The sequence below is a fragment of the Sapajus apella genome, unplaced genomic scaffold (assembly GCF_009761245.1).
Source record: "Sapajus apella isolate SASKATOON/1434 unplaced genomic scaffold, GSC_monkey_1.0 scaffold2, whole genome shotgun sequence".
Lineage (NCBI taxonomy): Eukaryota > Metazoa > Chordata > Mammalia > Primates > Cebidae > Sapajus > Sapajus apella.
This window is the reverse complement of record NW_022436942.1, coordinates 31,156,254-31,182,897: the sequence shown is the minus strand read 5'-3', so window position 1 is coordinate 31,182,897 and position 26,644 is coordinate 31,156,254. Positions and strand designations below refer to the sequence as shown.

The window sequence follows — 26,644 nt, the reverse complement described above, 5'->3', positions numbered from 1 at the left end:
TTATCTCAATCCTTAAAATCATATCTGAAAGTATTCATCATGAAATATTTTAACCACTTAAGTTTTCAAATAATTGTAAATACAAATCTAAGTGACTTTTTAAAAAATATGTGACATTATAATTCTATTTCCAAGCAGTTTATTCCAGAAACTAGTTAATGTAAAAATGTCTTAGAAGAACTGGTAAACATGCTGAAAAGAGAAGACTGTCAGATAACTTAAATATGCATATAATGATTGAAAATAGCTTTAAATCAAAGGCTAGACCAACAACTGAGAACAAGAAGTTGTACCTGGAAAGTTGGTCTGTGTTTCCTTTCAAGTCTGAGAAATAACTTAAAATAGAAATACTCTTCCAAAAAGAATCTTCCAAAAAGAAGGATCCATTATAAGAGTATCAGAAAAGTAACTTAAAGGTAATTAATCTAACTAGCAAATATATTTCTTATGAGCCAATTTTATAATTTCATAATGAATTGTAAAAGTGAATCAAGACGAATGAGATGTTTTTAAGTGTATGTCAAAACAGTCATCTTTCAAGTATGCAAAAGGCTTGTACAAGGCTTACATAAGGGAAATGGAATATGTTTATCTTCTTTTTACATATTCACAAACATAACTGCAATGAGAGCCTTCTAATATGTGTTTCTGATTTAAAATAATTAGAAGGCTCATAATTTTTCAATTAGAACACTAAAAACCAAGTTATTTTCCCATTCCCTAGTCTATTCCAAATCTTCATCTAGAAACCCTATACTAACTTGTATGAGTGGGTTACTTGAATCTCTTTAATGAACGTACAAAAGACCATTACTCACGTTTTTTGTTTTTGTAATTGGGTTCTTTCCTCCTTGGTACTGTCCCAGGGAAAATAACCCAGAAGAAATTTCCATGCTTGCTTTCTCAATGCATGACTAAGTCCCTGAAGAAAGCATGCATATTAAACACATTAATAAAAAAGAATGTAATACTGTTAAGTTTACAAAACTTGCATATTCACAAAACTTAGATATAAAAACTAATCTTTAAGAGACTGTTTTATATATACAAATAGTTCAATTCAGTGAACACCATCTCTTTTTAAATTCTAGATTTAAAAGATGTCAGTAGCTGCCAGAAAGTTTAAACAGTACACAGGATAAAGTAAACTGTACAGCAGACAGACAGTGGGACTGGTGAGTCTAAGCCCAATCTTACAGAATAAGGCAAATGCCACTGGAATGCTGGCCTCCTTCATATAACCCACACAACTTCCAGTGCGGAAGAATATCTTCCCCTAGAGTTAAGGGTTTCCTTCTACCCAATTCCCAGGAACATCACAAGCAACTCACTCTGTCCCACTCAATCCAGGAATTTTAAGGCATCACTCATCAAAGAAATAAAAGAGTTCATTCCTCCCCTAAAACAACAACAACAACAACAAAACACCAAAACAGTAACAATAACAACAAAACCCCTGAATACTAGGAGTTTATAAGTCATAGTAGAGTGTTTAAATTACCCCTCTAAATATCATCTGCTTCATATTATCTACATTTAAAATTCTTCCTTCAGAATCAATGTTCTTAGTCCATTCTTCCAGTGATACTGGCTCTCTCCTTTGAACAACAGGTCGTTCCCCCAGATCAATCTAAAATAAGAAGATAAGCAATAACAAGTACATATTTAACCAGTGAAATAAAGATACATGGAAACTAAATTTAAAATACTACTTTTCAGACGTGACTTCTAGTACTTCTAGATCATCCCTTATTTTCCCATGTTTGATTTGTTAACTATAATAGCTAGCATAACATATATTTCCCTTCTACTAAACACACAACTAAATTCAGAAACAGGAAACAGGAAACCTCACAGACTAAAAATATTTGTTATTAAAAAGAAGTTCTTTACTACTTTGGGTTCAATTATGTAAGTATAGAATATTCATCATATAAATTCTATAAGAAACCTTCAAACCAAATGATATGCTATATTACTTAAAAAGAGAATATATAACTATTCCATTAATCATATTCTAAAATTAGCTTTTCTTCTAAAGTTTGTATTTCTCAGAACTGATTCATGACCCATTAGCTTCACTTGGCATTTCTATAGTATTTCATTCAATTAACAGATGTTGGTAATTTTAAAACACTATTTGCAAGATAAACCCTTTAATTAAGCACTAAAATTTAGATATTTATAATTTTCTAACTATGTACAAGCCTAGAATTGTAGCAAATCCAAAACTCTTGCTGAGCACATATAAAGATCTGCCATAATTCAGGCCAAAACCCATCTTACTTAAAAAAGAAAGTATTGCATGAGAATAAAAGCCGTAAAAGTAATGTCCTGACTGGCTGTCTCTGATGCCTACTGAGAAAACATGCAAGTGAGGAACAGAACTAAGAGGCAATAGGAAAGGTTTGCTCTTCACTCACTGCTATGCACTCCATGAAACAAACTTCATTATTATCAAAAGGTAATCAAAGAAAGATTCAACACTGATGAAGAGAGAGTATAAGATAGAGAACAAATGAAGAATTTGGTGGTAAGACAAGCATTCGTTGTCAGATATATTAGCAAAAAGTTGTAAGAATAGATTATGGAAAAAGGCAGATATCACCAAAATTGTTTCTATTTCTATAGTACATGTTCTCGTATTAAATGTAAGAGGTATATTAATATAAATCTTTACTCACTCTTGTGATGACTTCAAATCCTGGTTCTTCTTGTTGATTTATCTTCAGACCTGGAATAGCATCACTAAGAAAATCTGCCATTTCTGAAGGTGGTCGATGATGTGTAGAGGGATCGCTGCCTCTCAAACTATCAAAAATGTAGTTTGTGACTTTGGAAAATCCTATCATAGTTGCTGTATAAGGGTCCTTTTTAATTTTCTATGCAGTAGGGAGAAAAATATGAGCATTATTAATTCAAATAAAGAAAAATGAATACTCCTTGATGGGCAAAAAGGCAAAGCTTTTTAAAAGAAAAGAAATCAGGACTAAAATGGAGTGTTCTAAGATTATCTTAAATTTTTATTTTCTTTCCTGGAAGAAAAATTTAAATTTTCTAAACCAATCATTTCATTTAGTTAAAATAGCATAACAAATGACGAGTTAATGTTACTGATTGAATTGCAGATAAACAAATGATTTGCAGGCTTAACTCAATCTGCATACATCAGAAACACACGCAGTGCTTACTTTCCAGTGGTGAATGGCCCACAACAGCTTTCTTCTGTCTAGCAGTCCTCCCTTCACACAAAAAAAAATATTTCTTGAAGTGTGTACTACCATGCTATTCTGACACAAAATATTTGACGGCTAAATTTAAAAGCTCATGATATTTAAATATTAGCTGACATTTTAATCTAACTATATGAATAGTAAATCATGCCAACAAGAATAGTTTATTCTGGGACAGTGCTACCCGGGAAAAGAGCAAAAGGTTTTTCTAATGTTAAATGCTAGGGTAACTTCTGAAGCCCAAACTACTTGCTCACTCATATTTAGCAAAAATAGTTATTTATTAAATAACTTTTCACAATAAGAAAAATTATCTTCTTATTTTCTATTTTAAACAGTGTTTAGTTCTCTATCTCATCCGTCTTCCTAAAAAGTTACCTCTGTATCTTATCAACCTGTATGTCTTAAAAACCAAGAAAAGAAAAAAAAATAGCCAGGTGCGGTGCCGCGTTCCTGTAGTCCCAGCTACTCAGGAGGCTGAGGCGGGAATCACTTGAGTCCAGGGGTTCTGGGCTGTAGTGCACTATGCCGATCAGATGTCCACACTAAGTCTGGCATCAATATGGTGACCTCCCGGCAGCGGGGAACCACCAGGTTGCCTAAGGAGGGGTGAACCAGCCCAGGTCAGAAATGGAGCAGGTCAAAACTCCCGTGCTGCTCAGTAGTGGGATCACACCTGTGAATAGCCACTGCACTCCAGCCTGGGCAACAGAGTAAGACCCCGTCTCTTGAAAAAACAAAAACAAAAAAACACGAAAAGAGTAGCTGGGACACAGCAAGCACTCACAAATTGTTAAATGAATAAGTGAATAAATAAATGAATAAATAATCTCATTACATAGTAATCTGAGTGAAAATTAACTTTACTTCTGCCTATTATTAAGTGTACATTTTTAGCCAAATGCCAAGAACAATACTCAAATATTCTTAGGGGAATTAGATTTTCATGACGTCAAAACAACTTACTTAAATTCAAACCAGCTTTTGGCCTAAATTGATCATTAATGAATTCAAACTGACCTACTCTGTGACCCCTGACCTAATCAACAAAAATGATGATATAAATCTACTGATATCTAATTGTATTATAATAAACAGAGAAATTGCTTTATGAGTAAGAACCAAGGAAGCCTCTGAGTCTTGCAAATAACATGGAAATTTACTGTTTCTGTAATATTACAGAGAATAGTTTCATAAAGATACACACACACACACACAAACACACACACACACACACACACACACACAGCCTCATTCTGCATACTCTGAGATGAGAAGGAGTTATATAAAATAATGCAGTCAGATTAATAGATTAATACAGGATAGATTTAAAAAACATACTTGTATTAAACCATATGCTGGCTCATCAAGAAGATTTTCAAAAGACTGTGAAAGACTCTTATTCTGACAATTCACAAGAAGTGTTCTTTTATCCTGTGGAGATCTATAATAAAAAAAAGGATTTGTAGAAAATACTAATACATTGCATCAATTACCACATGAACAATTACTAACACAAATGTTCCTTACCAAAAAAAAAAAAAAAAAAACCCAAACATTTTAATGTTCCATTCTAGAACAGTCTTCCATTAATACATTAGCAAATATTAAGTAACTGTTTTAAATGAGCTTCAAAACTACATGAAACATAAAATACAAAATTATACTGTATATAACATAAATAAAACAAATATAAAGTGTATTTGTATTCCCTATAAAGCCAAAAGGACTAAATTGTAATGAACCCAAATTCTTCTTCTCTAGAATTATAGTAGAAAAGCATTACAATATATCTGGTTTTATTACCATAAAAATTAAAGAAAGCCAAAACAGATATCAGGAGTCATCAGTATGTAATATTTACAATACAGAAAATGTCTTATTTTGAAATGGTTTCCACATTCATTCACAGCTTAGTAATACTGCAATGTAAGATGTTAAAAATATAAAATACATTAATTATTTGATAAAGATCATTAATCATGCTAACCATAATTACAAACATACACACATGAACATATTTTAACAACATTATTACATATGGTTTGGGTAATACTATGTTTTTAGTTCTTGCTTATTAAGCTCTAGAAGCAAGCCTCTTCACATTTCTTAGTAACTACAGAATAAACAAAATGTTTTCAAAACAGACATACAATTTCTAGTCGTATGACAAATTATCCAGTCTTTTTCCTATTTAGTGAGTTTTATGACTTAGTTCTAATAAATCTACAACTTTTCTATGTTTAAAACAAAAATTAAATGTGTTATTTTGCTGCTATATGCCTCCAGTTTATTATAAATGTTTGAGATAAGATCTTTAATAACAGTTATCTCTTCTCAATTCCAGCATAACAGGATGCAACAGTAATGCTAGAGGGGATATGAAATCCAAAACAGGATCTTATATTCTTACATAGTCAGACACTGTACTCCATCTGCATATACAATAGTAGCTAATAAGACCCTTGGCTTTTTAAAAGGAGCTGAGGTTGAGTCATTTGATGTAGGAGGAAAAAATATATATATATTTTAAAAACATTCACTTTTCTGAACATTTTGAGGTGCCATAATTAATAGGCAGACTTACAGATTCTCTCACAGGGCATTTTTTAAATGATGAACTTTTAAATGTAGCATCAGAAAAGAAAAATAGCTAATAAAGGAAAAAAATTTTATTCCTAGCACAGTGCTGCTGGCACTGTCATCATTTTGTTTCTAACAATAAATTAAATCAAATAATTTCTTTAAAACCCAAATAAAAAATGATCATGAAAGTCAAACCACTGCCTATATATAAAGAGGAACCAATAGGCAACTCTCAGCTCTCTGGGCTCAGATGATTAAATGGCTCTGTATCTTAAACAGTGGCCAGTAAACTGGAGATCAGAAGATGAAATGACTGCCTTACCAACAAGCAACCACAAATATTTTTTAAAAAGGAATTACTTCTTTTCTTTTTTTATAATTAATACTCTGTGATGGGGGATGGACGAAGCTCTACGAAAGAGGAAAGACATGAAGAAATTTAAAACCTGATTGCCCAAAAGGAAATCAACAAAAATTTAAAAAGTTTATCAGTCAAAGGACAAGTAGTATATTGCTATACTGCTAGGCCAATTGCAGAGCTTACCATAAGGAAGATTGGTATTCCAAAATATTACCAGAATATTCTACCTGCCAGGTCACCACATTGATTTAATCTAAAATATGTATTCTGGGAAGCTGATCTCTCATGCTAAGATTATTCAAGACTTTCAAACTCATTGCAAAAGTAAGATGAAACTTTAATGATGCTAACCCAGCAATTCTATTACAGCCTGCTAAACAATCTGAAGAACACTATAGTCTAATATCACAACAATAGAAGCATATCTCCTGAAAATTCTGTAGTATATCCCAGGCTTTGGAGTGAGCCTCTCCCAAAGACCTCATAAACTGAACAATGCTTGTATACTCAAATGTAGCAGTAACTGTTTTATATTTCTATTGAGAATGACCAATATTTAAGGCTAAAGAAATAAATAGCATTGCAGAGATTAATAAAAACTGGGACTAAAAACTAGAAAGGTATGGTAACAAACTTTTACATCTAGAACCTAATCTTTTAAATGGCTGGTCCTGTTTGATGATACAAGCAATTTGGCTTTTTAAGGGAATATTTTACTGCTTGGATATTTGCAGATCAATGTAAAAATGGCCCAATATACAAAATAATTTAATAAAGTCAACAGGTCTCATTCATATCCTAGCAACCAACTTGGTTCCAGAAAGGTAAGAAAAATATATTTGTAGCTTATTCTTTTATGCAAGTAAATACCACATTTTAAATGATAATAAATCAAAGAACACTTACAAACATCAACAAATACGACAATTTGTTTTCCTGGTAAATAAGTAAACCATCTAAAAAATATTAAGCCTCAAGAAGATGGCCTATTTTGCACTGACTAGATCACGCTGCTGACACTGAAAGAAGGAACTACAGGTGACTAGCCTAGCAGAGCCTCTTCCTAGCTCTTGTGAGCCATCTAGGTTGCCCATTCCTACATTACTGGCAATCTCTGCTCATTCATAAGGTAAGGCCCTGCTCCTGTAAGAGGAAGGCCTGCTCTTTAGGAAGATAAATATAATTCATTAGGAAGTAGACTGGAAAGCCAACATGGCCACAAATGCAAGCCACATTCCTCAATTTAGCTAAATCAAAAATAAAAAAGGTATCCAGTCTAATTCTCTTGGTTTTGAACTCAAAAGAAGACAAGAAGGGTTGCCACTGGCACAGACTGGCTGGCATCCCAATGAGGCTGAAACCAAGATTTCCTTGACTACTCTTCTTTGTGGTCTCTAAAACAATCTTTGACCATAGAAATAAGACTCCAGAAACACCGTTTTGCTTAGGATAACTGCTCCAAAGACAGGAAATGAGACCCCCCTGGCTGACACCTAGTAGAATAAAAATCGGGTACACTATTTAAAAATTCTCATTTCTTTGAACTTAAAAATTTGAGAATTCCACTAACTTGTATCATAACAGGAACAAGTACCTTTACATTTATCCTTAAGAATTTTACAATTCACAATAGCAAAGATGTGAAATAAACCTAAATGCCCACGAATGTTAGGCTGGATAAAGAACATGTGGTACATATACAGCATGGAATACTATGCAGCCATAAAAAGAATGAGATCATGTCCTTGATAGCAACATGGATGGAGCTGGAGGCTATTATCCTAAGCAAAGTAATGGAGAAACAGAAAGTCAAATACGACGTACTCTCACTTGTAAGCTGGAGCTAAACAACAATACCACCACATGGACACAAAGAGAGGAACAGACAGACACCAGAGCCTACTTAATGGTGGAGAGTGGAAGGAGGGAGAGGATCAGAAAAACTACCTATCAGATACTATGCTTATTACCTAAGTGACAAAATTATCTGTAAATCAAAGCCCGTGACATGCAGTTTACCTACTTAACAAACCTGCACATATACCCCTGAACCTAAAATAATGTTAAAACAAAAAAGAATCTGATAGTGGGAGATGGCTTATACAAATTTGTGACTTTTTAAATACTGGTGAAGATTTACTTGGAATAGCTTTATTCTACTACTTAGAGTCTATAAAATCTATGGTGAACTATATGGCATAATTGGGGATAATTTGTGACAGGAAGGAGAACAGGGAGCACTTATTTTCAGCCTAGAATATGGAGAGGCCTTGGAGATAAAATATTTGATGAACTGTTTTTACACATTTCGGACCATTCATGGGTCAAAAAGTAAATTGCCCTTCCAGTGTCACAGGAGAATACCCAAAGCAGTGACTATTAGGAGAGTAGCTTTTGAGGTAGACACTTTAGACACTACCTCCTTCCCCAAGAAGAGCAACCACATCCTGGGGTTCACTAAAAACTTAATGATTAAGCCTAATGAGAACAGAACAAAGTATGCAAAGCTTTTTCTCTCATCAAATCATTAAAGGGTGGAATTACTTTTAGCTTTTTCTCTTTTACCAAATCATTAAAGGGTGCAATTAATCACTTACGCTCATATCTCCTCCAACTTTATCCTCCCCTTCATTGATTTCATTCTCTCTCAGAGTAGCAATCACTCCTGCACAAGGAAAACTTATATATTATCCTGATATGCTGTTATAGTACCATATGCCTTATTCACAGTACTTTTTATAGCTGAAATTTGAGGCAGGAGCCACGTCTTTTGATTACTGCTTTCTTTCCAGCAAACAGCACTGCTGCATCTAAGATACAATAGGCATTCAAAAAAATACTTCAATGATACGGGGAAAAAAAACAAACATGTAGAAGGAACACCACCATTCCGTGGCTTCACATTTCCAAATGGAAAAAGCACTTCTCCTAAAGAAACTCTTCTTCCCAGGGACTTAAGTGCTGGGATTGAGAAACAGCAGGGTTGGCATAATTCCTTCTAGGCTCTTTCTCCCTCTCTCTCTTAGATCTGCCTATCAACAGAGAAGGCGCTTTCATTCTGCTCTCATTCACATCCTGAGTGGTCTGTCCTCATTAGGAAAGCCTGTGGGTGTCAAGAAGTAACAACAACAACTGGGTAAGTTCAAAACTAATCTGGGGTGAATTATTATAATGCTATATGTCTAAACCCCTCTAATAACAGTATTTCATTACCATCTCTGATTTTTTTTTTTTTTTTTCACGGAGTCTTGCTTTGTCGCCCAGGCTAGAGGACAGTGGCACAATCTCGGCTGACTGCAACCTCTGCCTTTCAGGTTCAAGCAATGCTCCTGCCTCAGCCTCCAAAGTAGGTGGGATTACAGGTGCCTGCCACCATGCCTGGTTAATTTTTGTATTTGCAGTAGAAATAGAATTTCACCATGTTGACCAGGCTTGTCTCATAACTCCTGACCTCACCTTGGCCTCCCAAAGTACAGAGATTACCATCTCTGATACTCATACTTCTCATTTATTTACAAATTTAGAAAAGGAAAACAAGCTTTCACTTGCTACTCTCATGAAAATACAAACAACACAAATTCAAGGTACATATTCCCCTATAACTGCTTAAGTGATTATCAAGACTATCCTTGAACCCATCCAGGATAGAAAACTCTACCGCCTGGGTTAAAACCTGTCTCCTAATTTCTTTTTGGAGTCATATAAAGCAAATTTACAACTTGTTTCTCACAATAACCTTTCAAAAATTATTTGTCAAACTGACAATTATTATGCCATTTATTCATTCAACTAATCTTGAATGCATATTTATTTTGTACTACTGTAGCTAGCAACCATGAAGAATATGGAAACAAGACAGATACAATCCCTATTCCCAAGAAGTTTATATTCTAGAGTAAAACACAAAACTAAATAGACAAAATTATTGTATGCTGTTAGGTGCCATGAAGGAAGCAAACAAGAAAATTAGATAGCGAGGAACAGAGATAGGAAAAGTAGATGAGATAGCAAAAGAGGGCATCGTGGAAAGCCCTTCTGAGGAAGTGATATTAAACGGAGACCTCAGGGATCAGAAAGAGGAAAATATTCCAAGTAAAAAAAAACAGTATGCATAAAGGACCTTAAGACAAGGCCAGGCGCAGTGGCTCATGCCTATAATCCCAGTACTTTGGGAGGGTGAGGTAGGAAGATCACCTGAGGTCAGGAGTTTGAGACCAGCCTGACGAACATGGAAAAACCCCGTTTCTACTACAAATCTAAAATTAGCCAGGTAATCCCAACTACTTGGAAGGCTGAAGCAAGAGAATCGCCTGAACCCAGGAGGCGGAGGTTGCGGTGAGTCAAGATCGTGCCATTGCTCTCCAGCCTGGACAACAAGGGCAAAACTCCGTCTCAAAAAAAAAAAAAAAAAAAAAGACCTTAAGACAAGAAAGAGTTTATGGGTTTTTAGGAACTGAAAGAAATCTACCTGCATGACTAGAATGTAAAAGATAATGGCATGAGATGAGTTTTAAGAGATAAGCAGAGCTAACAACAAGGACAGGTCCTTGATGACAGTGAAAGTCTGGATTTTATTTAATGTTGCATTGAAAATTCTTCAAGATAAACTCCCACATCCTTCAAATATTTTTCATGGGATGACTTTTATTTCATTTCTTACACTGGTTATCTCTTTAATACAGTATAGGTAGTCTAGAACATTTAAAATGCAGTGTTTACTATTTGCAGTTCAAGCCTACTTCTCCAAAATATAATCAGTAAAAAGTAGTCAGGGGCTACCACCTTCCTTATCCTAGATACTATGCTTTAATCAACAGTCTCAGGCCAAATGATCTCATTTGTGAATTACTTCACAACACTGATACTGAGCTTACTATGGTACTAAAACTCCCAAGTATTTAATGCCTGCTACTCAATAACCATAACTTTCTATTCCAGTCATGACACTGCCTCTCCTGAAATCTACTCACCCTCTCAATGATAGCCTATTCACAGGTTCTCACTTTGAGATCCAAGATCCACATTCCACCACCCAGGTCTGACTTTCTTACACTTATTGGCACTGAACAGCTTGCCTACTGCCAGTCAGAGGTGATTAACATAGTAGGGGAGAATCTCTTGCCAGAAAACACACAGTCAAAAACCTTCCAATTTTTGTATCACTTCTAACCTTATGTAATCTAAATTTAGGCAACATGTTAAATTCTACTATAAAGTGAGGACATTATAAATGAAGTGGCTCACACCTGTAATCCTAACACTTTGGGAGGTCAAGGCAGGCGGATCACCTGAGGTCAGGGGTTCAAGACCGGCCTGGCCAACATGGCGAAACCCTGTCTCTACTAAAAGATACAAAAATTAGTCGAGCATGGTGGCACATGCCTGTAATCCCAGCTACTCGGGAGGCTAAGGTGGGAGAATAATCTGAACCCAGGAGGCGGAGGCTGCAGTGAGCCAAGATTGCAGTGCACTCCAGCCTGGGTAACAGACTGAGACTCTGCCTCAAAAAATAAAAAATAAATAAATGAAGTTAGCAATCATATCCTGCGATTTCCCCAAGCCCAAACCCTTAACTTCTCCCTTCTCACTGTCATATATCCAATCCATCATAAAATCTAATCCTGAGTACTCCAATACTTCCATCTTTCCTGTCACTATCCCAGGTCAGGCCACTTTAATCTTACCTGGATAAATGGAAGAACCTGCTAACATGACTTAATAGACGTTTCAGGCTTTGTACTTTACTCAGCATTTTGGCCTCATCTTTAACTGTATTACCCTCACCTCCCCATACTTTGCAGATCTGTAATACTGAGCTACTTTGTTCTGTGATTACATCATGTTTGTACTCTTCCCTTCATCTAAAACAACCTTCCCTCTAAATATTCCCTATCCTTTCCTAATAATGGTCACTCATTTTTCAGGTCTCTACTTAGATGCTTCTTCCTCCAGGAAGTCTTCCTTGATCCCCACTCCCAGTCTGAATTAAGTGCCCCTCCTTCCTTCCCAGGAGCTCCCAAAGCAGCTTTTACTTCTTCCATCTTAGTTCTTGAGTTTTAATTGCAATTTTACTTGATGACATCCTTCATAAGACTATAAATTCTCAGAGATCCAGGAACATCCCCATTTTATTCGTTACTAAATATCAAGCAACTAGCATACTGTTGGGATGTAACAAATAACCAAAAAATATTTGCTGAGAGCAAGAGCAAGGAAGCATGTGTGTGTACAGATGCATACAGGTAACTAAATGAGAAACAAGATTTTGGAAAGTGGTAAGGCCCTATCTTCCAACTGAGAAATAATTTTATAAAGGACTTAGGATTTGTGTGACTTAAAGTTGCAACATTACAAGTAAAATTGTATATCTAATAGAAAATACATAATAAAGGGTAAATTAGGTAAATATATAGTCCATAAATTATTAATGCATCATCATCCATTTAAATGTGTAAAAAATATTAAACTACTCTTTTCTTTGTAACAGTAATTAGGTGGTAAGTCTCAGATTCAAATTACTAAAATAACACAATATTATTCAGTCATTGTTCCAAAGAAATCAATATCCCAGAAAAAACAAAGCTGTTCAAGTCATCATATGCACTTAGGTCACTGATGCCCAAGGTCATGTAAAAATAGTTTGCTTCAGGATTAATACAACAATCTGGTTTCAAAAAGTAGAAAATAATATGATACTTACTCACACAATACCACATATTTTTCAAGAGATTCAATCAGTAGTTTGCTATCTCCTTGATGAAAGTGTAGAGCAGGGAGAACGACGTCATCCTTTAGACAGAATACCAAATACGACCAGCCCATACCCTCTTTGTTTTGCTTGATTGATTTCAGGTCTGTCAAACTGAACAGGAATGACCATTTGCTTTTCTCATTTCTATGACTTGGAGCATCTTAAAAACAAGAAAGTGGGGCAAAATATTTTTGTTCACCTTTTTAAAAGGTACTGACAGTGCTCTTCATGACTGCCTAATGTAAATTAGTTGAATTCAGGGAATCACTATAGCACTCATATAATGGCTTCCACTTGTATTAGATATGGCAACTTACATATTCTTTTAAAAATGATTTTTAAAATAATTATCCTACCACATATAAATTTTAAAAATGTTATTCCTATGTAAAATATAAGCTTTGCCCCAAAAAATGATCATGGTTTTACAAGCAGGCAGGCTGGATAAACACTGCAGCACTACCACCTTACTAACTGAATGATCTGGGGCAAATAATTGAATTTCTCTGTCCCTCAGTTACTTCATTTTAAAATGGAGATAATTATACTCACCACCCAATGTAATTATATTAATAAGAATTAGGAAACAATACTTTTTCAACTAACTAGTACAGGCCAAATATATAGAAAATTCTCAGTAAATGTTCATCTTTCCCACTCCCCCCACCATAAGAGTATCATAATTCTCTTGAAGAGCCATTTAAAAAACAACAACAACCTTTATTCCTTCATTTCCTTTTCTTTTTTTTTTTTTTTTTTTTTTTTGAGACGGAGTTTCGCTCTTGTTACCCAGGCTGGAGTGCAATGGCGCGATCTCGGCTCACCGCAACCTCCGTCTCCTGGGTTCAGGCAATTCTCCTGCCTCAGCCTCCTGAGTAGCTGGGATTACAGGCATGCGCCACCATGCCCAGCTAATTTTTTGTATATTTAGTAGAGACGGGGTTTCACCGTGTTGACCAGGATGGTCTCGATCTCTTGACCTCGTGATCCACCCGCCTTGGCCTCCCAAAGTGCTGGGATTACAGGCTTGAGCCACCGCGCCCTTCATTTCCTTTTCTAACTATTTTTAGGACACTACACTAGTAGTGAAGTAAGCATTCTGATATAAAAAGTAACACTGGAGTGAATATACAAACATTTTATTTGTAGAAAAACAAAGTAAAGCAGGAAATTGAGGATGAAAAGATAACTAAGTTGCGAATGCTTCAAAAATAACGAATACATTCAATCTTCTTGCTAAATTAACTTTCTACTAAATTAAGACCTCAGTTCAAACCAAATTATAGTTATGTAAAATAGAGCATGTTCTGAGGTACAGTAGCCTATTTATAGAAACTAAAATTCTGGCTGGGCACGGTGGCTCATGCCTGTAATCCTGGCACTTTGGGAGGCCGAGGCAGGTGGATCACGAGGTCAGGAGTTCAAGACCAGCCTGGCCAAGATGTTGAAACCCTGCCTCCACTAAAAATACAAAAATTAGCTAGGCATGGTAGCACGGGCCTGTAATCCCAGCTACTCAGGAGGCTGAGGCAAGAGAATCGCTTGAACCTGGGAAGTGGAGGTTGCAGCGAGCTGAGGTTGTACCATTGCACTCCAGCCTGGGTGACAGAGTGAGACTCTGTCTCAAAAAAAAAAAAAAAGAAACTAAAATTCCAGGTTTGTGAACATTATTGTAATTGATAACAACTTAAATATCAACTATTTAAATAAAAAACTGAAAGACAAAAAATATTTCTTCTCACTGATGATGCTAGTATTTACAATTCACTTCTAATCTAAAATACCATTTTATTTTAACAATTTAACTCCAATATAATAAAGTCATGTCTCTGAAATTTTGAAAAACCTTTCCTAAAATGCATTTCTTAGTAGTGTCATACTACCCCGCTACTCAAGATCTGTTATTAATTCTGTCCCACACTACCAATTCCACAAATATAAACTACTTGTAAGACAGCTGCTTACAAGACTTGATCAGAAGACAGATTAATGAGTGTTGACCTGCAGGTATGTATCACCTCCCTATCTCCAGTCATCTCCAATAAGATCCCTTGAACTCACAAAAAGAAATCTACAGCTTACAGAAACCTCTAACTGCAAGGAAAGCATGCGCCACCATTATTTCATGGACACTTAAGTATCATTTGAAGGAAGCAAAAGTAACTTATCTATACACAATTACCAGCAGCTTTCATACCAGTTTGGATAGTAAACTCATATGTAAGATACAGCAGATTAAGTGCCATGTGCCCACTTGACTACGTCACATAAGGTTTCACTGGTAATTTATATTATACAGCTCATCAATACCACTTCAAGCTGATATCTAAGTGAGAACAGTTCTAGAATTTCAACTTATTCATGAATCATTTAAGTGTAAATGTACTTAGACTACCTAGAACAGATATATTCTGCTAGCTCATCTGCAAATACCAAAAATATTTCACAGAAAAATAGCAATGAAAAACTACATGTTAAAAAAAGAAACCAAAAAAAAAGTGCATAGACAATTTTTAAATTAAATTCTTCAATTGCACAGTGTATTTTATCTCAATTAATGCAAGAAAATCACATGAAGAATATTAACTACATGTACTGTATGCTATATGAATCATCTGGAGTTTGTGTATATTCAAGAGTAAAGGTTTTACATAGATTTTTCCCTCAATAACAGAAGAGTCATATATTACATGCAAAAATAAAATGCCTCACACATTTCCACATTTAAAGCTCTGACAAAGAAATATTTAAATTTAAAGCCCTGACAAAGAAATATTCTAGTCCCTCCACTAGAATAAAAGCTTCATGAGAACAGGACTTTTATCTTGTTCACAGCTACATCCTCAGTGCTAGAAGAGTGGCTAGCATACAGTAGGTACTCAAAGATGAAAGATCTGCTGAATAAGTGAATTAACAACCTATTACTACATCAACATAAAAGTAATGTGCAAATTGGTCTGCTGCAATAGCTAGTAACAAATAGAAATGGTTACAAAGGAAAACAGAAATTAAGAGTTAACTCAAAATATCTTTCTACTCAAAGCAAAGGTAAAGAAAATTAATTAGTTCTAATGAATTTACTATGTTACCAAAAACATGTAAAAAGTTATCTCCAACACACTGACATGAGAATACTAAATATAATAGCAGAAGAACAGAACAAGCAGCTTTAGTCTTCTTGTAAGAGTAGAACACTTCAGTAAGTAGCTATATGTCTTGAATTAACATCAAGGACACATTTTATTTGGATAGATCTCTAGAACATAAGCCAGACTGATGTTCTTGGAAGATATATTTTCCAAACATTTAGTCTGTCTGGTAAATAACAACAAGGGATGTAGCAGTAGAAGCTCTTATGAAATATAAAGCTAAATGCTCTTAAGAAATACAAATTTAAATAAGTCTGATAGTCAATTTTTTAAAGGTTTGTCCCAAATTTCCTTTGTGCTTCACATAAAAAAGAAAAAAATACAATGTTAAAAATGAGAAGGGTAAAAGATAAGTAAAGGCTTCTTCTTTTGGGGTTAAAAAAAAAAAAAACCTTTTAGAAAATAAAAATGTTGTGTAATGACATACATTTAAAACCTCTGGAATTTCTAATAAACCCTCAAGCTTAGAAATGAACCCCCGAGCTTAGAAAATGCCTCCTTAACTTTTAATAACTACAAAATAAAGTCTGTTCACTTTGTAAGTCCACTCTGTGGTCAAGCCATAAGCAGGATTTACATCCGTCATTTTTTGCTAAGCTACACAGCTACAGAGAAGTTCTCAACTCTGACCCCACATTAAAGTCATCTGAAGACCTTTTAACAAGGACAGATGCCCAAGCTCTATCTCCAGAGTCTGATTTTTGGTATTTTTTTTTTTAAATCTAACCTACCGAGGTGATTTCAATGTGCAACCAAGGCTGAGATCTAAAGTGATCTTCACTGTCAGATTATGTTTTTCTCATCTATGGTAACGGTTCTTTCTTTCATGAAATTCGGGGCTACAAACATGTATAGCAATATTACTATACTGAATACCATAGGCAACTGTAACGCGATGCTAAATATTTGTGTATCTAAACATGTCTAAACATAGAAAAGGTGATGCACTGCGCTTTGATCATACAAAGGCTATGATGTCACTAAGTGCCACAGAATTTTCAGCTCCATTATAATTTTATGGGACCACTGACATATATGCGATCAGTCAATGAAATGTTGTTCTGTGGCACATGACTATATATATGTAGAAAGGAGAATAGTCACTGAACACATATTAAGGGAAAACTGCAATGAACCAAGAGTGCAGCAAAATGCTGAAATTGGAATAGTATGGTTTAGTAGCATACTCCATCTCCCCCTGTTACTTTAGGATAAAACGACATGATTATTAAAATTCTACTAGATTAAGAAAAATGTGCATAAAGGAGAGCTAAAGGAATTTTTTTAAGTGATTCTATTTTTTGCCATTAATAACTATAAAACAGAGCAAGTATTTTTAAAATCCTTTTTGAAGCCACAACCAATAAAACAGAAAGATAAAAAAATAACAAAAATATGAGATTTATACAAATTAAGCAAAGGATTTATACAAATCCTTCTGACTGAGGAGCATTCAAGAATCTTCTTTGCACTTTTGTTTATTAGTATATTATATTGTAGCAAATCAGTTTAAGATTTCAAAAGATTTAATTCATACCTCCATTGGTATGTGGTTTCCTTTTAAATGAAACTGTGTTAACCATGTCCCATTCTGCTTCGTAACTGTTCAGATGTTCTGATCCTCGATGACCTCTTTCTTTGGGGGCCTGAGTCCATTCTACAACTGAACTGGAGTCCTAAAATAATTATAACATATAAAATATTTAAAGTCTAAAACAAATTTAATCTCAATCCATAACATCATCTCAGCTTCAATGTTTGCAAACGACATCACTCATGGGAAAACTGAACACTCTTCCTATCCTTTTCTCTCTTTCATCATATGTATAAAAAAAATTAAAATAAAAAGCAAGAGAAGCTTGACTAGACTTCCTGTAGTCAGAGCTGCCAATGAAATATAAGCAGAAGTCAACTCTGAAAATATGTTTGGTTTCATAATAAAAGCCTCATCCCTTTTTTACTTTTCCTGCTTTGAATGTAACCAGGTTGCCTAAAAATAGTCATCTTCTGACTATAGGGAAAAAGAAAGAGAACCACTGCCAAAAGTTCCCAACCTCCAGACTTTTAGTTATTTAAGTAAAAGAGACCAATGGTGGCTATTTAAGCCACTACTGGTTGTATATTTTCTTATAGGCAATAAAAATTAGCTAAAAGCAACATATCTACCTGTATAGTTCTATAGAACTTCCCATTTTTAAAGAGAAAAAAACCAAAAGTCTAAAATGCAATATAGTTTGAGTAAATCAAAAACTGAACTTTTGTACAACAAAAGATACCATATACAAGCTAAAGACAGCACAACTAGAAGAACATTTTTCTAAAATATACGACAAAAGAAAAACAACCAAATTACAAAACAACTCCTATCAATTTATTTAGAAATAGACAAATATCAAAACAGAAAAACAAGGCAAATGGTATGAATAGGCAAGTCAAACAAGAAATATAAAGTAACAAACACAGAAAGATGTCCAACTCCACTAACTGTAAAAAGTAAGTTGGCGTAAGATTTCTATTTTTTTCCCCAATTAAAAAAGATAATACTGAATATGGAAGACAACATGAGGAAATGGACTATCTCACACTGCTGATGACAGTGCTCATTACTACTGACCCCAGGAGGACAATTTAAAATATTTATTAAAATTCAAAACATGTATGTATTTAACCACAACAACTGCGTTTTTATCATCTACCCTATGCAAACACTTACACATGTAGTACACAAAGAGGTATATACAAAGATTTTCACAGCAGCACTGTTTGTAATAGAAACTGGAAATAACCTAATATCTAGCAATGAGAGAATAAGTAAAAAAAGAAGTAGCTAATGAAATACTAGGCAGCAGTTTAAACACTGATATATGCTAAACTTTATATATATTCAATAAATAAATACAACAAAAAAGTTACAAAACAATGCGTGTAGTACAACAGTTAAATGCATCAGACACAACTAGAAACAAAGAAGAAAACTAGGTCTTTCTATACACACACATACACAAAAATAAAATATGTACAGGTAAAAGTCTGGAAAAATATACATTAAACAGAGACAGGTAAGGGAGGCTGACTGCAGTGGCTCACACCTGTAATCTCAAAACTTTGGGAGGCCAAAGCAGGTGGACCACCTGAGGTCAGGCGTTTGAGACCAACCTGGCCAACATGGTAAAACTCCACCTCTACAAAAAATAGAAAAAAAATTAGCCGGGCGTGGTGCTACACATCTGTACTCCTAGCTACTTGAGAGGCTAAGGCAGGAGAATCGCTTGAACCCAGGAGGCAGAGGTTGCAATGAGCCAAGATTGTGCCATTGCATTCCAGCCCGCTGACAAAAGGGAAACTCCATCTAAAAAAAAAAAAAAAAAAAAAGAGAGAAAGAGAGAGAGAGAGAGAGAGAGAGAGAGAGAGAGAGAGAGAGAGAGAGGTAAGGGAAAAGGCTCTAGTCAAACAAACAGGACTTCAACTTTCTATTATTTGAATATTTGCAACAGGACTGTATTCATGTGTCTCTAGTATAATTCTTTTTTAAAAAGGAAAAAGGAAAATTAGTAAGAATGAAAAGAAATTACAAAGGCACAAGAAAAATATATAAGAAATGGAAACAGACTAAAAAACAGTAGGGAAACTGAACAAATGTAATTATAAAATAGATTGGTTTTTCTTCCAGTTCCTTCCTCAAATGTCGTTTCTCAGGGAGCCCTCCTTGTTTGATCAGTTTTTTTAAAAATCAACCCTCAGGCCAGGCACAGTGGCTCATGCTATATTATAGGCACTTTGGGAGGCCAAGGCAGGTAGATCTCATGAGGTCAGAAGTTCGAGACAAGCCTGGACAACATGGCAAAACCCCATCTCTACTAAAAATACAAAAATTAGCCAGGACTGGTGGTGGGTGCCTATAATCCCAGCTACTCAGGAGACTGAGGCAAGAGAATCACTTGAACCCAGGAAGTGGAGAATGCGGTGAGCCAAGATCACACCACTGCACTCCAGCCTAGGCAACAGAGAGACTCCTTCTCAAAAACAAAACAAAACAAAACAAATTTTAATAAAAGCTCTCACCACCATCCACCATCCCTGTTAACCCTATCATCAAATTGGTAGGTTATGTCAATAATAAGGATAAAGGTCAACCTGAAGACAGGACAACTAAGTCCAAAAGGCTGGAGTTTTAGAAAACATCATTATATCTCTAAAGTAGGAGAAATCAAGCACGATGAGCAAAGGAATCAAATATTGAAATCAGGAGAATGAATTGAAAGTCGGCCTATATAAAGAAGTTGGCAAGACTCCCAGCCCTTTCTCTCCACTCATTTTCAAGAATACTGCCATCCAAGCTTACCCTTTCCAGGCAGGAATCTGTAGCTTCTTCTCAATCTACCAGCCCAAAAAGACTTGGATTTTGACATTAGGGATTCCCCAAGGAAACAGCCTAGTCATGCATGCAAAAAGTCTCACTATTACCAGGCCTATCCATACCTAGAAAGAATATAATGACTTTAGTGAATCTGCTCTTAAATTTGTTAAATATGAGCACCACACTACACAATCAACAAACATCAAAGGCAAGTTATCTATAGAAAAGAGTCCAAATGAAATGAGGTGGCAGGCAGGGCAAAAGGTCACTCAGAGGGAAATGGACTATATAGGAAGACGAAAAACATCTAAAAAGCTATCCTTAAACTCCTCAGAAATCAGAAAAGATATTACAACCACAAAGAACAGAATGCTATTCTTTAAAAGGGGACAAGAGGACTCTCAGAACAAGAAAGATATCTTAGTAATGAAATGATAGCAAAAACGAAAAAAGCAATAGAAGATTGAGAAAATTTCCTAGAAAATAGTACAGACAAAAAGAAAGGAGTAAGAAAAGATTTTAAAATTATGGGACCAGTCCACGAAGTGCGGAGTTCCAAACAAAAGGAAAACAGAAAATGGAAAAGAAGAAATTATCACTAACATAAATCAAAACTACTTCCCAGAATTTAAAAAAAAAAAAAGACAGGAGTTTCCATATTAAAAGAGCTCATCAAGTACCAGCACAATGTATTAAAAAAACAAATCCACAGAGGCACATACCCAGAACATAATACAAAAAAACAAAAAGAAAATCATTAAAAGCATCTAAAGAGGTTAAAATGATGATGATGATAATGATGATGATAATACAGGGGATCAGGAATTAGAATTCATTAGACTTAATGTCAATAAAGGAAACCACAAAACTTGGGGCAAAACTTCAAAAAAATAAAAAATAAAACCAGGTGCAGTGGCTCACATCTGCAATTCCAGCACTTTGGGAGGCCAAGGTGGGCAGATTGCTTGAGGTCAGGGGTTCAAGACCAGCCTGGCCAATATGGTGAAACTGCCTCTACTAAAAATACAAATATTAGTCAGGTGTGGTGGCGCACACGTGTAGTACCAGCTACTCGGGAGGCTGAGGCAGGAAAATCCCTTGTATCCAGGAGGCAGAGGTTGCAGTGAGCCGAGATCCCGCCACTGCACTCCAGCCTGGGACACAGAGTATGACTCTGTCTCAAAAAAACAAAATAAAAAAACTTCAAAAAAAATCCATGGGAAAATTTACTTTCAAACTGTAAATCTTTGCCTGCCAGGCTATCAATTCAGAATAAGGCCAAAAAGTCATAAAAAAAAAAAAAAAAAAGAAGAAGAAATGTTTTTGTTGCCATATACTCTCTTTCTCAGGAAGCACTGGAGCTGCAGCAAAACAAGGAATAAACCAAAATAGAGGTTGGCATGGGATACAGAAAACAAAGGGATTAAAATATGGGAAAGACACAAAAAAGAACCCCCAGGAAAAATGCTGCACAGCAAACCAAGAGAGCAATCAGTCCAGGATAAGCTTGTGAGAAGGCTCTGGGAGAAGAGTATCTACGAAAATGAAATTAGAAGACAATCTATATATTTAAATATTCTGAGAAAAAATACAGACAACTGAGCAAGAGTTTCAAGGTGATTCAAAGATAAAACAGAGCTAAATCCCTACCTTCCACAGTGCAGAGTCAACACATAATATGTAAATTAGAAAAAAAATAGTGTTAGAAGAATGTTATTTAGATATAGGGCTGTAACTAATCAAAAAACACTACAAGGTGTGATTGTGATTGCCATGGGAGATGGAAAATTTGGTGGAAAAGTAAAAGTACCTCTGTTTTCCATAATAAACCTTCTAAAACATAAAATTTATATAGGAAAATGTATAATTTAAATTAGAATTTTATAAATAATAAAATCTTTTGTAAAAAAATTATGAGAAAATGTTGATCAGGTACATACAAAAAGCACAAAAACATAATAGAATTGGAAGTATAAACATTTAATAAAAAAATCTGTTCCCATTATAAAATGGGATTCCTTATCTCACATTATATACAAAAATTAACTCAAAATGAATCACACATGAGAAATTATTTAATGAGTACAATGCACATTACTCAGGTGATGAAGACTTGATGGGGAAGTGAGGAAAAGGGAGGGAAAGGGAGGAAGAAAGAAAAAAAATCACCAATCTAAATATAAGAGGTAAAACTATAAAATTCAGAAGAACAGCAATACATCGTCATAACCTTGAGTTAAGCACTGGTTTTTTGGATATGACACACCAAATGGACAGGCAACAAAAGAAAAAAAATAGAAAAACTTAACTTCATGAAAATTAAAACTGTTTGTGCTTCAAAGCATACCAACATGAAAGTGAAAAGACAGTCCACAGTATGGGAAAAAATGTCTGCAAAGTACACATCTGATGTGAAAATTATATCCAGAATATATAAAGAATTCATAGAACTCAACAATAAAAAAAAAATAACTAGCCTATAATCCCAGCACTTTGGGAGGCCAAGGCAGGCAGACTGCTTGAGCTTAGGAGTTTGAGATCACCCTGGCCAACATGCTAAAACCCTGCCTCTACAAAAAATACAAAAGTTAGCCGGGCATGGTGGCATGGGAGGCTGAGGTGAGAGGATCACTTGGGACAGGAGGCAGAGGTCACAATGAGCCAAGACCACACCACTACACTCCAGCATGGGCAACAGAGCAAGATCCTGTCTCAAAAATAAAAATAAAAATAAATAACTAACGGGCCAGGCCGGGCACAGTGGCTCATGCCTGTAATCCCAGCACTTCGGGAGGCTGAGGCAGGTAGATCACCTGACGTCAGGAGTTTGAGACCAGTCTGGCCAATATGGTAAAACCCTGTTTCTACTAAAAATGCCAAATTAGCCAGGCATGGTGGCAGGCACCTGTAATTCCACTTACTTGGGAGGATGAGGCATGAGAACTGCTTGAACCTGGGAGGTAGAGGTCTCAGTGAGCTCAGATCAGGCCATGCCACTGCGCTTCAGCATGGGGCAGAGCAAGACTCCGTCTCAATCAATCAATCAATAAATGGGCAAAAGATTTAGAACAGGCATTTTTCCAAAGAAGATAGTTGACCCTCCATATCCCTGGGTTCTGTATCTACAGATTCAACCAACCTGGAATCTAAAATATTCAGGAAAAAAAAATTCCACGAAGGTCCAAAAAAACTTGAATTTGCTGTGCACCAAGTACTATGCTACATCGAATGGAACCAATACCCCACAGACACCAAAGGACAGCTGTATACATACATGACCAAAAATCCCATTAAAAGATGTTCAACCTCATTAGTCATTAAGAAAATATAAATTAAAACCACAATGACATAAACTTCAGTTATGGTTTGAATTGTGCTGCCCCCTCCCAAAAAGATAAAGTTCTAACTCCTATTACCTCAGAATGTGACCTGATTTATTAGGTTGTTACAAAAGTAATTGCAGTCTTTGCCATAAAAGCAATGTCAAAGACCTCAATTACTTTTGCACCAACCTAACAGAAATAGGGTCTTAATAGAGGTAATCAAGTTAAAATGAGATTATCAGGATAGGCCCTAATCCAATATGACTAGCGCACTTATAAAAAGGGGATTAACAAGATAGGCATGAACAGATGGAAGATGATGTGAAAACACACAGAGGACACCATCTACAAACCTCAGAAACTAATTTCTGAGGCTACCAGAAATTAGTAGACAGGCAAGAAACAGATTCTCCCTAACAGCCCTCAGAAGAAACCTATCCTGCTAACACCTTGATTGCTGACTTCTAGCCTCCAGAACTGGGAGACAATAAATTAAAATTGTTCTAAGCCACCCAGTTTGTGGTGATTTGTTTACAGTAGTCCTAGGAAACAAAGAAAACTTCATATCCACTAGACTTACTGAAATTAAAAATAACAAGTGTTGATGAGGATATGGAGATATTAGAATCCTCATATATTGCTGGTAGATTAGAAAATGATGCTGCTGATCTAAAAAAAGTTTGGTAGTTTCCCCAATGTTAAACACAGAGTTATGGAACCCAGTAATTCTACTCCTAGGCATATAGTCGAGAGAAGTGAAAACACATTCACACAAAAACCTGCACATGAACGGTCAGAGCAGCATTATATATATTAGCCCCACAGTGAAAACAACACCAAATGTCCATCAATTGATGAACAAAGTTGTGATATATCAATACAGTATTATTCATCAAAAACAAAAGTACCACCCATGCTATATAACATGGATGAACCTTGAAAACCTTATGCAAAATGAAAGAAGCCAGTCACAAAAAAAACTACACTATTACATGAATCCATTTATAAGAAATGTCTAGAATAGGCAAATTCTTAGAGGCAGAAAGTAGATTAGTGACTGCCAGTGACTGAAAGTAGGTGAAATGAGGGTTAACCGCTGATAGAGTTCTGAAGGGTGATGAAAATGTTCTAAAATTAGATACTGGTGGATGGCTGCACAACTCTGAAAGTATACTAAAAACCACTGAATTGTATGTTTTAGAAGGATGAATTTTATGGTCCATGAATTATATATCAATAATACTGTTATTTTTTAAGTGGCATTCCCTTAGTCACACATTTTTTTTCTTAAATACCTTTCTAGCATAGAGAATATTAGAGGAATCTAATGCATCATCCAATGGTCTCCAGTCCACTATTACTTCAGCATCCTAAGGAAAGAAATTATGAACTATATTTAATAGTAAGCAATATGTCACTGTTTTATTTCCTAAATCCAAAATAAAACTTCAGCCTCTTAAATGTTAACATTTTAAATATGCTAATATCATACGCAAACCAAAAATGTTACATAGATTTTTCAAATTCTGCCCACTTTTTATTATGAAAAAAATTATACTACTGCAATTTCTATGTAGGTTTTAGAATATTCCATGTCATTTTACCCCCTTATCTAAAGTACAGATGGTCCCTGACTCATGATAGTTACTGAGGATTTTTTGTAACAGGGTGGTGTAAAAGCAATGCACATGCACTAGAAATCATACTTCACGTAACCACAGAAACACTGTTTTTTACTTTCAGCACATTATTCAATATATTACATGAGATAATTAACACTTGATTATAAAACAGGCTTTATGTTAGATGATTTTGCCCAACTGGAGGCTAACGTAAGTGTTCTGAGTATGTTTAAGGAAATTAAGCTATGATGTCCAGTAAGTTAGTATATTAAAAGCATTTTTGACTTAAACAATATTTTCAATTTATGATGGGCTTATCAAGACAAAACCCCGTAAGTCAAGAAGCATGTGTTTTACTATTGCATCATTTCCATGTTACATTTACAACTACTGTTCAATTACATAATTTTATCTTACATATGAAATTCAAACTTTCTGATAATTCTCCAAAGACGAATCACTACCATAAACTATTATTAAATAAACTCATTTACTAGAAACTCACCTTTTCCAAAACACGTAATATTCCTGAAATCAAGCTGTCTTGGTCATTGGTCTTTCCACAAGATGAGTGAATATATACTCCTTCCTGTTCATATATAATCTAAAACAGCAAAAATAAAGTTAATCATATAATTTCTACTGTGTACTACTTTAACATTTGTTAAAAATATTAAGATATATTTTCATATCACAGTTGGTCAAGTTTCTGATTATTCCGTATATAAATGTGTGTTTTAAAAAAATACCTCACAGACTTAAAAGTACTTCAAGCAAACATAAACTTGAATTAATTCTGCTTTGTTAATGCATGAACGTTTGTTTATCAGATTCGTGATCATCACAATCTTGATCTCCTACTTAAAGAAGTCAGACTAATTGTAACAAGTCTCAATATATAAATTCCACTTAAAATGTACACTTTTCACTAGATGCAGTGACACGTGTCAGTAGTCCCGGCTACTTGGGAGTATGGGCTTGAGCCTGAGTTCAAGGTTGTAGTGTGCTACGACTGCACCTGTGAATAGCTACTGCACTCCAGCCTGGACAATATTGCAAGAATTCATCTCTCTAAAATATATATATAAATACATACATATATATATACACACACACACACACACATATATATATATGTATATATATATATATTTTAAGCATTAAGGAAAATACTGAGCTCAAATTGAAAATGCACTTGAAAATATCTAAGAATATGAACAGATGAAACACAATGAGGAAATCCTTTCTAACTATTCTTATAG

General features: G+C 35.0%; 1 protein-coding gene across 6 annotated transcripts in view; it reads right to left on the bottom strand.

Moving 5' to 3' along the window:
• Window positions 1–26,644, bottom strand: part of TBC1D15 (TBC1 domain family member 15) — a 76,525-nt gene that overhangs the window by 21,227 nt on the left and 28,654 nt on the right. For 2 of the 6 annotated variants that reach the window (XM_032295779.1, XM_032295808.1), the window contains 9 exons: window positions 25,888–25,986; window positions 25,038–25,130; window positions 17,618–17,756; window positions 12,881–13,091; window positions 4,575–4,677; window positions 3,192–3,242; window positions 2,685–2,882; window positions 1,502–1,630; window positions 819–922 (listed from right to left, as the gene is read on the bottom strand). In XM_032295779.1, the coding sequence (XP_032151670.1) occupies window positions 819–922; window positions 1,502–1,630; window positions 2,685–2,882; window positions 3,192–3,242; window positions 4,575–4,677; window positions 12,881–13,091; window positions 17,618–17,756; window positions 25,038–25,130; window positions 25,888–25,986 (1,127 nt within the window). The remainder of the gene's footprint in view (window positions 1–818; window positions 923–1,501; window positions 1,631–2,684; window positions 2,883–3,191; window positions 3,243–4,574; window positions 4,678–12,880; window positions 13,092–17,617; window positions 17,757–25,037; window positions 25,131–25,887; window positions 25,987–26,644) is intronic. The other 4 variants (XM_032295787.1, XM_032295793.1, XM_032295801.1 and 1 more) reach the window with 4 other exon arrangements.